The following is a 15,676-nucleotide window of genomic DNA, read 5'->3' as shown; positions in this document are numbered from 1 at the left end:
TACCAAAGTCTTAATGTTTCTCTACTCTCTTACACCTATTATTGCCGACAATTTTTCTGTAAATGCCATCCAAATGCTCATCTGCAAATATATTGTGTCAGTGTGCAGCAGCTAGCGTGTGGTGTACTTGTGTGTTGCAGATGAGCATTTGACCGGCATTTACAGGTGATTATAGGGGAAATAGAGTAGAGAAACATTGGCCCAAGGATAGAGAACATGGGTCCCAATAAAACCAATGACATTGGCAATGTGCCTAACCCTAACCCTAATTCTAACCCTAACCCTAACCCTAACACTAGTAACAGTAACAATAACACTAACCATAGGCATAACCATAACCCCTTGATATAATTAATATTATATTTATATTGATGTAAATGACATTGGTTTTATTGGGACCCATGTTCTCTATCCTTGAACCGAAACATTAAGACTTTGGTAGTAAATACATTTCGTGTTTATTTACCTTTTTTAAAATTTTATTTTTATAATATTGAGACGTTCCAAGTGCTGTGGCTGTGCGTCATCCTACCTTCAAGTTCCAGCAACATAACACTCAGAAGTCACATGCAGCATTACCATAACGTAGAGTTATTTCAAATTCATTCGATACTCAAACCTTCACAGAACTGATTGCATTATACTTATATACTTATTATTATAGCATCAATACCGTTCATCAGCAGATGACCGCTACACTACTAACGCAAGCTCCTCATCGACTCACATCATCGTTGACAAGTGAGCATCTACGTGGCGCCACCGTACATAACAACAAAAGATAAATTTTTGGTTCGGCTTTGAATGACTGAAGTTTCACTTTGTAATCAGTCTAGAGATTTCTCTAGAGTGTATCCACAAATATCCGACAAATATGACGGCTGACAGACTTCAATGGCAGAATCAACTGAGGTTATATAATATTTAACTTAAAGTGTATTTCATAATATGAAAGGAATAATCTAGGCAATTGTAGCCTGTACTGTACGAATGGAATTGACTTGTGGCCAGACCAATGTCAATGAATCAAATGAATGATCATGCATTTTGCAAATTGATTACAGATTAGGTGATTCCCTTCACAATTTGTGAAGTATTTGGTACACAAATGCTAACTAGACCAAAGTTCTATTTCGGTGTAACACCACTGACTAGTCGCGATAAGTACTAACCATTAATTGTTGATTACCCGTGACGGACGGTGACGAACATTTAGTTACGCAGCGTTTATCCACATGACCATGTTATTAATAGTATAATACTACAGCTACACAATCCTTCTACTTTTGTTCTTATGCAGGTTTCACTTGGATGTTCCATGTGCTCCTCTGGTAACGACAGTCGGACCACCCGCTCCGATCGTCATTGAGAGATTAGGGCGCACACAGAGTCAGAGTGCCGAAAGTCTCAAATCTAGTCATGGATCATATTATCAACCACCATTTAACTTCACTGCGATATCAGAAGGTGAAAGATTATGCTTATGAAAATAGAAATAATTGAATTATATTTATTCATATTAAAGCAGTTATATTTAAAAGGCAAGCATCTTACAACTGTTCATACATTATACTATTACACCAAGAAGTGTCATTATGTCAAATGTTAAAACATCTAAAACAGTACGTGCGATAATTGCTTTACCATATATTTTTATAGTTTTCTTATATATAGCTGATCATGGACTTCAAGTGATTGTTCTTGTGAAAATGTATAATCTGATAGATATATGCAATTATTATTTATTCGGGTCTAGAGCGTCTACAGATGGCGTCGTTCCTCGCGAGCAGGGACGTAAAACGACACCAGATGGCGGAAAAATTATTTGCGGTCACCGGCGAGCCACCGACGGATGTTTCACACCTGCAGTCGACACCTGTGATGGGCGTGCAGCATCGCCAGCGCCACCACAGCACTCAGGTCTCCAGTACGCATGCAGTCACCTTACCGAGAAGTAGCACCGAGAGCGAAGGCAATTAAGACAAGTGGACACGAAAACATCATTAACAAGTCTAGTGTCGCTAGTCCGATCGAGAAAACTGGCAGGTAAATTACAAATGTGGGGATGACTATGCACTCCAATTCTATCTGTGCTGTTGCAGTGACCAGAATTGATAAGTTTTAGAAATCGATTGATCTTTGTAGATATGCTGCTATTCATCAGATCAAAGTAATACCAAGGATTCCTAGGATAACAAATATTGAAGTGTGACCGAGTCATAAACTACATGTTGTTATTAGTGTTATTCACCAGAATAACACGAACTATTGGGACGTATCGTATGATATATTATTGATAGGGATTGTTAGGATATGTTGTTCTCCCACTCTTATCAGATCGCTCATTTGGCAACACGCCTCCTCGGCGAGATAAGGGACCAGTGCGCAGGCACCCTTCCCAAGCACGACCAGATGAAATACGTGAGATCAGTCGGCTTAGCAAGGAAATACACAAGTACTCCAGCATAGAGCAGTTAGGTGTGTTTTGCTGAGCCACGAGTCAGTTTCTCATTTGTTGCGAAGGTGTTGAAATCCTTATCTTAAATGAGGTTCACAGAAGTGTCTCTCTCACAGGAGAAAATAAACATTTAAACGTGTGTAATCTTCTCCCGTGAGTGGGATTTAACGTGTTCGATAATAATTTTACATCGATAATCTTTTTTTAAGTTTTTAAAGTTTACAAGTGTGGTTTAGTGTTTAGACTAGTTCGTGTTTGTGACCGTAGGTGGCGTATGTAAGCCTGAAGTGGTGGAGGTGAGGGAGGAAGAGGAGGGGGCACTGAAGGTGAGAAGGGCTGCTGAGCAAGCCAAGAGGACCGTTAGGATATTGTACACTCAGCAGCAGAGGCTGAGGGACCTGCATGCCGACCGAGATGCCATCCGTAACAGACGTGTAAGTGCTGCCATCTGTGTTAGGAATATTTTTCAAATGCAAATGCTTCGTTGTACGTATGCCTATGTTACGAACCTTTTAACTCGTTACCTATACATATATATATATTTATTTATTTGTTTATGTACAGTCCGACCTCCTTTATCCGGCCATCCGTTATCCGGAAATCTCTATTAACCGACCGCGATCTCGCAGTGTATATTCTATGTTTTTCATTCATTTCCACCTAAAAATCTCGCTCAAAACTCGCGCGATGTACCAACCGTACGTGTGTTTGCGTGTGTGTGTGTGTGTGTGTGTGTGTGTTGTCCGCTTGTGCCCGCTATGCCTCCGGTAAAATTTCTGTTTTCTTTCATTTTATTTCCATTCCATATAAACCATAAAACACGACAGTTTGTTACAAATAATCATAGCAACGAGTAAATACATTATTACATGCATAAACCCTACTGAACTGCATAGAAATGCTGTGTTTGAGCATAAATCTTATATCCGGCCAAATCCCATATCCGGATGGGTGCCGGTCTCGACGTGGCCAGATAAAGGAGGTCGGACTGCATGTATATATATATAAACAATGCAAGTACGTTTCGGTACCCTGCGTTGTTGACACGTTGATGTTTTCCGTCACAGGGTGGCGCCATGAGTCGCATGCTGCTCGTACATCAGGTCGGTGCGAGAGCACTGCAAGTGTACGCGCGACACTCCGGCTACCACGCCGACCACGACCGACGCCGCGTCCACACCCAGCTGCTCACGCTCCTGCAGCTGCTGACGCTCTGCTGTTTACAGATGGAGCTGGACGTCGATGGGCTCGCGGTGGATGATAGCATGGTGAGTAGGGTCGTGTGGAGCAAGGAGATAAATATAACAAGGAGAGAAAGCGGATTGGCTGTGTGCTTTTTGCCTCAAGGGCGCCATCTATGGAACATAATCAGCTGAAACGGCTGTGCAGGCCGAACCCAGAGACAATAGAACACTAATCTGTTCTAGGGTCTCTGCCGAACCCAAATTTGGGCCAGATATGGCGGCGCTTCCTCTCCTTGTTATATTTAGCTCCTTGGTGTGGAGCGGGTTTGTGTTCGAAGGCAGCCCGTGTGTGGCATAACTCGCGCATGCGATGACCCAATGCCATGATTATCCACTCCTACAGTAACTCACCCCCACAGTAACTCATCCCCACAGTAACTCGTTCCCACAGTAACTCATCCCTACAGTAACTCATCCCTACAGTAACTCATATTCACAGTAACTCACCCCCACAGTAACTCACCCCCACAGTAACTCACCCCCACAGTAACTCGCCCCAAGAATAACACGCCCTGGGTTAACCCACACCTGTGTTAACCCAATGTAACGATAACCTACCCAATGATAAGGCCACCAGTGTGGTAACCCACTCTGTGGTAACACGTGTAGCGCTGTAACTAGCCTTTTTTGCCTTCGTAGCGATATTTCATATAGATGACCCCATATAACACCTGTACTAGTCATCATAGAGCAACAGGCGCGCCCTCTACGTAATGACAAGTGAACGGTTTTGACGTTTTCTGTCGCTCAGGTGCTGCGAGAGAGGAACGGAGACCAGGCGAGCGACCTGAGAAGCAGATTGCGCGAGGCTTACTCGTCAGCGCCCCCTACCGGACACCGTCGGAACTTCAACGACGAAACAGAGCGATTCGCCGTGGAAAACGTCCGACCCACAGGTGAGTCTGATGAGGAGTGAGAACTATTGTCTGGTGATTGTCTAGCTATCGTCTACTTCAGAGGTTCTTAACCTGTAGTCCAGGGACCCTTTTGGAGTCCGTGGATGGGCTTCAGGGGGTCCGTAGTTGCACGTTAAGTCATCCTTCGTCCTTAATAACCTTATCTGCATTTTTCTGGGGAGGGGTCCGTAGCTTTCACCAGATTCTCAAAGGGGTCTGTCCATGACTCAAAAAAGGTTAAGAACCACTGGTCTACGTAAACAGAAAACATACTACGTAAAACCATCCTCCAAAGCCCACGCTCTAACCCTGCCAAGCGTGCAACTCGTGTGGCGTACCGAGATGTGTGTGATATGCTGCATTGCAGGCAGACCTCCTTGGAACTCAGATTTTGGCCCGGATAGGTTGGATGTAGGATCGGTGCCTGCATCGAGGAAAGCTGTGATTCTTCCTCCAAGCTTACAGGTAGGGCAGATGGAGTCGTGCGGTTTTTGCTTAGTTGATGCCATCTTGCAGTCTTGGATGCGTACTTAAACAAAGTGTTTTAATTGAAGTATTAATAATACTTTATTACTCATCTTATTTTTCATCTTGGATATTATTATACGTATCTATCGTGTTGTTTATCGTGTTTGAGTTATCCTAGATATTTACAAGTAATTTATTGTTTTTTTCAGAGGAGCAGGGCGCGAATGCAGAGGATTGTGACAGTAAAGGACACTCGGCAAGGGCCAGGCTTTTACGCAGGAACAATAGCTTTTAACGAACGCATAAAAAGCCCTGCGAGACCGAAACTAAAAGTGGTGCCATCTGCGGGTGCAAGACGGAACAAATCGCCCCTAAAGAAAACCGGCAAACTGGGTATGAGAACAATAAAACACATTTTCTAACGCATCTTCGCAATAGACTATTTATCCTTGTATAATTTTTCTTCAAAAAACCGATGCAGACCAATAATTTTTATCCGATTCTCAAAAACCATACGATAGAATATCGTTACCTTTTATTTCTTTTATCCGAAAACCGATGTGCAATACTATCCCCGATTCTCGAAACAAATGATTAACTCACGCGAACGTTTTTCTATCGTAGAAACTCGACCCATGCACCCGCCTCGTTGCCTCGCTTCCCGTCGCACGAAAGAGGAGAGGCTTCCCCCGCGGGAGAGGCTTCAGACGACGGGCGGAAACGAAGGAGCGCTCGAGTTTGCGCAGAATGTGACGGACGCGGTGACGGACGCACAGCTGAAGATGGCCGACATCCTACAACCCATGCTGGCAGACGCTCAGCGTGTGGCAGCGCACCATGCTGCCATCTGTAGGCAGGTAGAAGAATCGATCGCACCGAGTCTCTCCGAGAAATCTGTCGATAAGGTGGGTGTGTGACAACGATCATGTAGTTTTCGTAGTTCTAGTCCAGTGCTTCCTAAACTGGTGAATGGTTCACCCAAAGGTGAATAAAATTATTTTGGGGGGAATGAAACTTACCAAAGACATAAAGAAATTTAGTCGCCGGTGAATGAAATTTTGCGATAAATACTCGAGGGTGAATGACACTGAAAGAGTTTAAAAAGCACTGCTGTAGTCGACTTGGTGTTGTTAGGCATTTACATGTTAAATCGTCCTTGTCTAGTAAATTTTGTGTTCATTACTGTTGGTCGTTTGCGAAAAGCCCAAGTCCGTCTACAGCAGATGTGCTTGTCTATTACAGGTGGCGCCATCGTTGGATCCACAGCCTGCAAGAGCTGCAGATGATCAGAGCAGGGACAAACACGTGGATGCTGCACGGCGAATAGAAGTTGATGCACAGTGCCTCCAGGTGGCACCAGATTTAGAGAGCATACTGCAGACGCTAGAGAGGATGGAAATGGAAACGGATCTGATACGTCAACGTTGGGCTGAGATTCAATACCATGACCAAAATACATATCATATAGGTAGGTGCCAGACCCAATACCATGACCCAAACACATATTACATAGGTAGGTGCCAGACCCAATACCATGACCAAAATACATATCATATAGATAGGTGCCAGACCCAATACTATGACCCATACACACATCACATGGATACCTATGATGTAGGTAATACCATGACCCAAAATATGTATCACATAGATATATATAGCATAGGTAGATGCAAAACTCAATATTATGATCTGATTATACATAACACAGGTAGGTACCATGTTCTCTACGGTCCACCAGACTACCACAACCAAATGTGTACGTGTCAAGTTGACCAGGTTAAGTACGACTACTTCAAAACGTCACACATGTAAACGCACACATAATATTACTGTAGGTGTAATCGATTCTGACGTGATTGCTTCAGAAGGACAAGTGACATGCTCTCCAGCACCACTAGAAATACACACCACGTCTCATCGTGCGTCGAAAGAGCCATTACCAAAGTCCGACAGCACCGGTGCAGCAAGAGAAGATGGCCGGAGTCATTCACAGAGAGCAGCAGCAGTAGTACAGCCAGCTTCTATCGTGTTCACAAAGCCTCACCGTGAAGAGAGTCGCCGTGTGTCACTAGGGCAGGCGGACCGACAAAGCTCTACCGATACAGAGACAGGTACAGAGACACAGAGAGAGAGAGAGAGAGAGAGAGACAGGTACAGAGACACACAGAGAGAGAGACAGGTACAGAGACACACACAGAGAGAGAGAGACAGGTACAGAGACACACAGAGAGAGACAGGTACAGAGACAGAGAGAGAGAGACAGAGAGAGAGACAGGTACAGAGACACAGAGAGAGAGAGAGACAGGTACAGAGACACACAGAGAGAGACAGGTACAGAGACACAGAGAGAGAGAGAGAGAGAGAGACAGAGACTGAGACACAGAGAGAGACAGAGACAGAGACACAGAGAGAGAGACAGGTACAGAGACACAGAGAGAGAGAGAGACAGGTACAGAGACACACAGAGAGAGACAGGTACAGAGACACAGAGAGAGAGAGAGGGTACAGACAGAGACAGAGACTGAGACACAGAGAGAGACAGAGACAGAGACACAGAGAGAGAGACAGGTACAGAGACACACAGAGAGAGAGAGACAGGTACAGAGACACAGAGAGAGAGAGAGACAGGTACAGAGACACACACAGAGAGACAGAGACTGAGACAGAGAGAGAGAGAGAGAGAGGTACAGACAGAGACAGAGACTGAGACACAGAGAGAGACAGAGACAGAGACACAGAGAGAGAGACAGGTACAGAGACACAGAGAGAGAGAGAGAGACAGGTACAGAGACACAGAGAGAGAGACAGGTACAGAGACACAGAGAGAGAGAGGGGTACAGACAGAGACAGAGACTGAGACACATAGAGAGACAGAGACAGAGACACAGAGAGAGAGAGACAGGTACAGAGACACAGAGAGAGACAGGTACAGAGAGACAGAGAGAGAGACAGGTACAGAGACAGAGAGAGAGAGAGACAGGTACAGAGACACAGAGAGAGAGACAGAGACAGAGACAGGTACAGAGACAGAGACAAAGACAGAGAGGTACAGAGACACAGAGAGAGAGACAGAGACAGAGACAGGTACAGAGACAGAGACAAAGACAGAGAGGTACAGAGACAGAGAGAGAGAGAGAGACAGAGACAGAGACACAGAGAGAGACAGACAGAGACAAGTGCTTGAAATCTGTGATGTTTCTCTTGGAGCTCCCCACGACGGATGCTGCAGCAGTTTCTTTCAACAGTCGGTCTTCGTTTCAGAAGGAGCACGGCAGTTCCCTATCAGGCTTGTGGTACCCATCGACGAGGTGACGCGTCTAGAAGCCGACAGATCTGCCTTCCAACAGCACATGCAGTGGCTAGCAAGTGGCTACGGTGTCTCCCCCTGTCAGCTACTGACTGCAGTCGATCAGTAAGTCGGAGTTTTTTTTGCTACGGCAATCATGTTTATTTTCTCATCGTTTTACGAGTATCAAACGATTTTATGTAGTGTGTTCTATTTTATATATATATATATATATATATATATATATATATATTTTATATTTCTATTCTATGTTATATTTTGTCTATATTTTGCATGACATACGAATATAGAATGTAAGCATGTATAGTTGACAACAGCAATTTTAGGTTTAATGAAAGATTTATAATCACAGACTACGCGCATTATGCAATGTATAATGTGTAAGATTGATTACATGGAAAGCTGCAATATGCATAAACCAGAGTGTGTGCATTCACACACCCTCTGTTTCAGCGAGATTGAAGAGGTTTGCCCCTTATGGCAAGTCTGTGGCAAATTTCACTCCCAGCTTCTCTTTCTTTTCTCATCAGGGTGATTGCAGAAGGCATCGATGCAGTGCTCACGGACGGAGCAGCTAATCTAGAGAGGATCCTCGGCGACTGCTGAGAGGTGTACGATGACGAGTTTTCTCTCCTCCTCCCACAGTAACTGTATCCTCCCCCTCCCCAACCTGTACGAGTTTTGAGTTGTGTGTGAGTTTTGTACATACCGATTGTGAAGAGTCGAAATCAAAAAATAAAAACGGTTTCTGTGTGTTTACAAAAACAATTTTATTACGTCATGCTAAACAGAACTGCATAACGAGTTGTGTAATTATTTTGACACTGAACAAAACAGACCGAGCCGCCAGTTGGCTCCGAGACGGATAGTGGTATGTAAGATATAACGCGTAGATAATGTACAGCCCTTAGCATTTCTATTAAGCAACAAGTAGCAATGTGACGAATAGGTCTCTCCCTCTCCCTTTCTCTCTCTCTCCCTCTCCCTCTCTCTCTCTCGCTTACTATTGCCCACGTTCCTGTCTCTCTGCATGTCAGTTTTCAGTTTAAACACTCCATTCTACAGCTTGAATGGACTATTCTACAATTCTACAACTTCTTTTTTTTATCACAGATCACGATTAGCTAAGAAATATATTTAGTTGACTTTAGTACTATTGTGATAACCGAAACCTAGATCAAGTGCAGATCCCTCTCTTAAACAAATTGGTTAGAGATCGGGGGTTGGCTCCTGAACCTAGTCTGTAAGTTTCTAGACAACTTTGGAGTAGGCTTCTTCACAATTTGGTGGGGTTTGATGCCCAAGAGACAGCAACTACTCAAGTATGACTACCGATCATATAACGTGCTACTAATTGTCAATTCATATAGCAACTTCTCAGATCATCCTTAAAAAAAATGCTATAAAATTGGCCATCATTTTATATACTGAATTCATTAAAATGTTGGACGTTCGCAAAACGCATTTTCGAGATATTGCCGTACGACTCCAGTGATTGTGAATTTCATAATAATCCGAGAGAGAATTCGCTGCCATGATCGTAGAACTGCAATGACCTTGGCATTACGCTAAAAAATCTGCTACAGGAACACACCGAATCAACGCATCGGGTAATCTCATTCAGAGATGCTGCTTTCCGCCATCCCCAAAACGCGCTAAATATAGAACGTGAACGTGCCCACACGCGTGCGCGGGAGCTAGCGGTGATGCCGACACGACAGACTTGCTCGCACGTACAAAACGCGTCACACGGCAGAGATACTGCCAGACAAAAACAAAATCTCGGTCTTCGTATCTCGGTTGCGGGCCTCTCCCGTACTCCCGGCCTCCATGTACGAGAACAACACGCACAAACTCGCTCATCATCGAGATCAAGTGGGGTCGTGGTTAGCCAGAGAGATGGCACTCGTGCCCCCTCTCCCACCCCCCTAAACACGGTCTTGGCACAGGTATTATGCGAAACACATTAACGTAATGTGGTCGCGCTAACAACCGCGATAAAGTCTCACGAGAAAAAAAGTACTGACTAACTTTTATAGCACGTTGCACTGCGGCGCGCGACGACGGTGACGGCGTCGACACACACAGACTCGCGTCGCGTTACAGCTGCAACAGCGACATGACTAGAACCTGATGTTCCATCGCCTGTACGAAACACAAACGAGCATCGGTATGAGAGACGATCCGGGGCTTGGCTGCCCTACAGCAGTTGTTTACACGTCGGAGCCTGTTTTTCAGATAATTGTTTAGGATTAGCCTATCTGGTTAATCATGAGCCAGATCAATTTATTTATATCGAATTTGTTCGCTGAAGTATTTATATATCACAGATGATAGAAAGTACAATCTCATTCTTATCTTACCGTAGCTAGGCATATCACAATTTAATACAATTTTAATTGTACGATGCATACACTGCAAGTCTTTTCTCGATAATAGCACAAAAAACATTTTTGATATTTCACTTCACTGAAATATGAGCTATATTATTATGAGCTGAATTATGTATACACCTTATGGATAGTAGTACTTATCATGGTGGGAATAGTTGTATTGTGTTTACCTGAAAGGTCGCAGGATGAGCTATTGCAGCGGCGAGAAAGAAGTGGGTATTAATATCCGACTCACTACAGACTTCATCAGTGGCACTGAAATATAAGTTCCCCGGTATGAGAGCAGAGCTATCAACACAGCTTACACACTCCTGCATACCACCACAGATATAAATAACTGGTTACTATACTCCCTAGCTCCAAAATACGACAACAGAATGTTGTTTATCACTGAGTTATTAGTTATTGATCGTTGTTCCCATGTGATGTCAACACATCAATTCCACTTTGCTCCTCCCCAATCATTTGGTTTTACCAACTATGTCTTACCAGTGTACTGTACACACTTGTCCCAGCCAGGCCTTGCCCACGCTGCCTCTCTGGTTTCCTTTCTACCTTGCAGGTCCTTATAGGCTGTAAATAAATGGGTGTTCTATCATGAATCACATCTTCCATTTAATATGGCAATCACAGTGACACGTTCAGTCATATATGCACAAACTGAGAATATGATAAATATCCATAAGAGGTATTAGGATTTGTTCATACAACAGCTACCAATATAAACTTGTGTATACATGGGAAAAGTTTAATAAAAGTCATACATGGAAAAATTATAGAAACTCAGCACGATGTTATAATTATAAAAATGAATTAATTATTAGATATTATTAATTATTAATATATTTACCCATAAAATATATGTAACTTTACTCGCTTACTCCCATGAATGTAAAACACTATATTTAATTTCATATTGTTATAATCGAGATATGCACATTCATAAACTGCTGAAACGAAAAACCTAATCAGATGTTAAGCAACATGAGTGTGATAATCCAAGGCTGACTACTGAGGATGTGACTGCAGGTCACCATTGCTATCATAACTATAATTGTACTTGAAAACAGCCGCTTTTCTACACTCTGATAACTGTTCACCCTTTTGCGATTTCTTTACATACAAGATTCAACTCTGTTGTAAAACTATATGCCCTGTATTGCCCTATAACAAGTTTACACTGGATCTGATCGACAGAGAGTGTTTTTAAGTAACTGCACATGGCCATCATTTCCATTTTTGCACTAAAGATGGATTCATGCACCACACCTAAATATCGCAAATAAGGTCTATGTCCCCCTGACCTCTGTTTGACCTGGCTCGTTTAGCTATTTCTGACTAATATATATATAGGGTTAGGGTTAGGGTTAGTCAGAAATAGCTAAACGAGCCAGGTCAAACAGAGGTCAGGGGGACATAGACCCTACGAGCCTAAATATCCCAAAATTTCATGAAGATATAATATGAATATTGTAGGTAAAGCAATTATCACTTGCGTTGCAATTGCTCAGGTGCCCATCAGTCGTCACTGTCCTAAAATAATCATTTCTGTGGAAAATCCAGATGGTTGCTGCCAAATCCGATGACCTTTTAAGCTTGACCTTTGACCTGATGATGCACTTTCAGATTTCTCTCTACACTCAGAATATAAACAGGAGGTGATAGTGTAGAGAGGAGACTAGATAACCGAGGAGCAAGCTAGTCCTAGCATCACTGGACAATCGCCAGCAGAAAATGTCACTTCTACTCTGGCTATTGCTTCAGACCCCGACCCTACGGTCTTACGACTACCCTACGACTTACTCCGGCGCTCGCGGTTTTCGAGCCGAGCTCGAGGCAAGCCGCTGCGTCTCGTGCCGGCAGTACATACCCCAGAAATGGTGAACAGTATTTATCACACCGATATTGCCAAAGAAAGCACCGACGGGCTCGTCGCTGGAGTTGGCTTGCCTGTGCTTCAGGCCCGTATACCTGCGATACATGTAGCATGCAAACAGTAAGCACGCATTAGGGAGAAACGCCGGCCACGCTGCCGCGCATGCGGGGGTCCGGCCACGCGCGTGCAGTAATCACCGCACTCGCACTCATGCTGGCGTTAGTACAACATGCATGATGCTACAGCATAGCGAGCTAGTGTAGTCGTAACCCCTAACTACGTCACTGAGACCGTGGGGTTGAATCGAGCGATCGTAGATTCAGTGTGGTTTACCTGTGTGGCAGCGTTTGTCAATTATGTAATAACGATAACATATTGATCGATTGTTAATCGTGTAGCTCATCGAAATTAAAAGCTGAGGTTTCGATTAACGACGAGTATCAATCAATCGCATTTAACGAGCGCGGTCGTTTTCAACGTGAAGGAAACCAACATGTCTTCCACGTGATATACTTAGGGGTTACAACTACTGCACGCAAAAGCAAGCCTAGTAAGTCTACAGCATTAATGGAAAGCTAAGAAGCAGAAAATTTGCCATGCTGTTGACGCCTCAGCCACCACGCAGCAGTTGACAGCAGGCAGTGGGACAGTCACTCAGTACTATGTCAGTCCTAAGTCAGCTATGCTGATTGTATCACCTAACAAACACCTACGTCACAAATGCGACAACCGCCGCACCTGGGCGCCACTTAAAAATACTCGGTAAGCAGTCGTGCGAGCGAGGTAAACAGGCGACAGTAGAAATCGCAGGGTCCCATAGACTGCCGACAACCCTGCGAACGGCTGCGAAACAGCGGCCGGCGACAGACAGAACCATGCGATGCCGCGACGCACGTGCGGCGGTCTAAAACCGAAAAACATACACGAAAAAAGAACATTTTAATGGAGAGAGAGAGAGAACAAGCACGTCTCCAAGCGGCCATCACAGCAGCGGTCTTTGAAGGAAACTGCCAAGCAACGGTGAGCCCGGCCCTCGTTAGCAGCGAGCTAATGAGGAAGCTGCGAAATCGCATCGGCTGCCGGCGCAGAGACGCCCCAGCCGCACCAACACTCGCGATCGCGTTGCTAAGCAACGGATGCGGTGGCGCGCTCTGCCGGCACAGAGTCGCACCAACAGCACTCGCGATCGCGTCGCTTAGCAACGGATGCGGTGGCGCGCTCTGCATCGCGGCAGCCGATCGCGCATCGACGGGCGATGGATCCGTACCCCACAGGTGAATAACACTATTGAGACGCCCGGTCTTCGCAAACCATCCGCCTACCGGGGCTTCATTCATCCTCCTGTTGTTAATGCCGCGCACCCTGGTGGCCGGTTAGAGAAACGGTTGTTAGAACACGTAGTAGAGACTAGACTAGACAGGACGAAACGACACTCGAGTACTGTCCTAAAAAAAAACAGGCTCTCGCTAGATCGTTTAGCACTACAGAAACCCCAACTTGCTTAGTGTGTGATTGTCTAAACGGTGCGTGCTCACACTCTCCCCAATGTGCAACAGATTCTACGACACGTAAAAATCACCGGCTGAAACCCCCAAGGGCTGCGATAAATACTGCTAGAAGCAGGCATCTCTAAAGTCGGGGAGGCCTTAATTCCTACCCCAGATGTGATACACGCGATATTGGAACCCTCCCTCGGACACGTAGAGTCCTGTCACGGGGTCAGAGTCCCTTCGTGCCGGCATTCCCTTGCTCCTGCAGATGTTAGAGTGAGCCAGTCAATTCTATACACATCCGCAAAACCCCACAGTGACCCCCGTGGCCTCGTGTTTAAATAACATGTCAATATTTATACACCTAGACCATAATTTAAAAAAATCTTTGTTTGCCCTCACCCGACCCAGGCTGTAAAGTTTGGGTAGGTAGGTCGGCTTTTTTTTAGGGCGGGGCTCTTTTTACAAATTCAACATGGTGTCTACATGCTCGGGTGTGCTTGTGTGGAGATAACGTTTATGTTGAATGTTTGTTTTGATTGGTACATATAATGTATTGCCTACAGATTTATATAATGTACAGTGATACAATTTGTTTTGTTTTTTAAATCAATAAATTTTTTTGAGTCGGCCCCTTTTTGGTGGGCCGGTTAGGTGAGGGCAAACAAACAATATTTTTATTATGGCCCGAGGCCTCGTTATCAAATATGTCAATATTTATACATGTATATATATATAAATATATAATATCAGGAGTAAATAATGACAATTATTAATTTACCCCTGATAATATACGTTCAGGAGATCAGGAGTCTCTCCTCTAGTAACCCAAGAAGCGAGATACCCTGATAATATACGTTACCAACCAAGGCCCTCTTTACTTAGTAAACAAATTAATGAATGATGACAGGCTGATGCACATGCCTGCTAACGATAACCACTACCTTTGTGATTTCATCAACTACCAGTCCATTTCGCACTAAGATTTTATATGTGCGGTAACACAAACTAATACAGTAAGTAGTAATAGGGTACGTACTCTAATTGCGATTTTAGACATTGCGGAGAATGAGGTATGGCCCTACACGGCACATACCTTGCAGTATTTGGCAGGTGCAATTTTAGCGAAGCCTAATGCTACCAATCAATCTAAAACTAAGCATGAATTTTTTATGCAGCAAGCTACTATCATTTGCAGTTAGAACAAAATATCATAATTGCAACTGTGAAACACAAGCGGAGGATACAATAAGAAATTCGTAGTGTCAAATGACGTGACTTAAAGTGAATGCGTCACCGTAAATAGTAAAAAAATAAATATTATTTCCACTTTTTCACAAAATATAAGTAATTCTGTTCACTTTTTATGGTTAAATTTCTGCATTATACTTCTTATTTTACTATATTGTTTGATGTGAACATACACTCGTGACTCGTACATAGCCCATAGCAAGTTAGGAACACTAATATCAAATCGATCAGGTTTTTTGAATTTTTAACTAGTTGAGAAATAATCTTATCAGGTAAGAATTTGACAATAC

At 43.9% G+C, this 15,676-nt stretch overlaps 3 protein-coding genes across 16 annotated transcripts in view; 1 reads left to right on the top strand and 2 right to left on the bottom strand.

The window, feature by feature from the left end:
- LOC106807846 (death-associated protein kinase 1-like) overlaps window positions 1–721 on the bottom strand; it is a gene marked incomplete at its 3' end in the record, with an annotated part of 19,637 nt that extends 18,916 nt beyond the window's left edge. The window contains exon 1 of the mRNA XM_014810315.1: window positions 674–721. The remainder of the gene's footprint in view (window positions 1–673) is intronic.
- Window positions 722–805: 84 nt separating this feature from the next.
- Window positions 806–9,141, top strand: LOC106807850. Of its 12 annotated transcripts, none has more exons than XM_014810329.1 (15): window positions 806–912; window positions 1,301–1,467; window positions 1,757–2,046; window positions 2,338–2,478; window positions 2,726–2,892; window positions 3,526–3,726; window positions 4,454–4,598; window positions 4,966–5,063; window positions 5,276–5,459; window positions 5,691–5,971; window positions 6,309–6,534; window positions 6,935–7,220; window positions 7,273–7,280; window positions 8,331–8,481; window positions 8,907–9,141. In XM_014810329.1, exons 6-15 carry the CDS (start codon window positions 3,535–3,537, stop codon window positions 8,980–8,982), a joined length of 1,647 nt encoding a protein of 548 aa, XP_014665815.1. In that variant the 5' UTR covers window positions 806–912; window positions 1,301–1,467; window positions 1,757–2,046; window positions 2,338–2,478; window positions 2,726–2,892; window positions 3,526–3,534; the 3' UTR covers window positions 8,983–9,141. The 12 variants fall into 12 exon arrangements, with proteins under 12 accessions (XP_014665815.1, XP_014665813.1, XP_014665812.1 ...); XM_014810327.1 differs by lacking the exon at window positions 7,273–7,280 and adding an exon at window positions 7,315–7,344 and having other exon boundaries at window positions 6,905–7,220; XM_014810326.1 differs by having other exon boundaries at window positions 6,905–7,220.
- Window positions 9,129–15,676, bottom strand: part of LOC106807852 (protein NipSnap homolog 1-like) — a 16,981-nt gene continuing 10,433 nt past the window's right edge. Inside the window, exons 3-6 of one of the 3 annotated variants that reach the window (XM_014810342.1) lie at window positions 14,303–14,397; window positions 11,259–11,342; window positions 10,940–11,024; window positions 9,129–10,521 (exon numbers count right to left, since the gene is read on the bottom strand). In XM_014810342.1, coding sequence (XP_014665828.1) covers window positions 10,960–11,024; window positions 11,259–11,342; window positions 14,303–14,397 — 244 coding nt within the window. In that variant the 3' untranslated portion in view covers window positions 9,129–10,521; window positions 10,940–10,959. Of the gene's footprint in view, window positions 10,604–10,939; window positions 11,025–11,258; window positions 11,343–12,639; window positions 12,741–14,302; window positions 14,398–15,676 lie in introns of all 3 variants that reach the window. The other 2 variants (XM_014810340.1, XM_014810341.1) reach the window with 2 other exon arrangements.

This window comes from Priapulus caudatus, unplaced genomic scaffold (assembly GCF_000485595.1).
Source record: "Priapulus caudatus unplaced genomic scaffold, Priapulus_caudatus-5.0.1 Scaffold237, whole genome shotgun sequence".
Lineage (NCBI taxonomy): Eukaryota > Metazoa > Priapulida > Priapulimorpha > Priapulimorphida > Priapulidae > Priapulus > Priapulus caudatus.
The sequence above is the reverse complement of the archived record's forward strand: the minus strand, read 5'-3'. Positions and strand labels throughout refer to the sequence as shown.

Coding starts and splice junctions, on each gene's coding strand:
- LOC106807850 (XM_014810326.1), top strand. CDS start 3,535: ATGAGTCGCATGCTGCTCGTACATCAGGTCGGTGCGAGAGCACTGCAA. Junction 3,727..4,453: donor TCGCGGTGGATGATAGCATG/GTGAGTAGGGTC, acceptor TCTGTCGCTCAG/GTGCTGCGAGAGAGGAACGG. Junction 4,599..4,965: donor GGAAAACGTCCGACCCACAG/GTGAGTCTGATG, acceptor GCTGCATTGCAG/GCAGACCTCCTTGGAACTCA.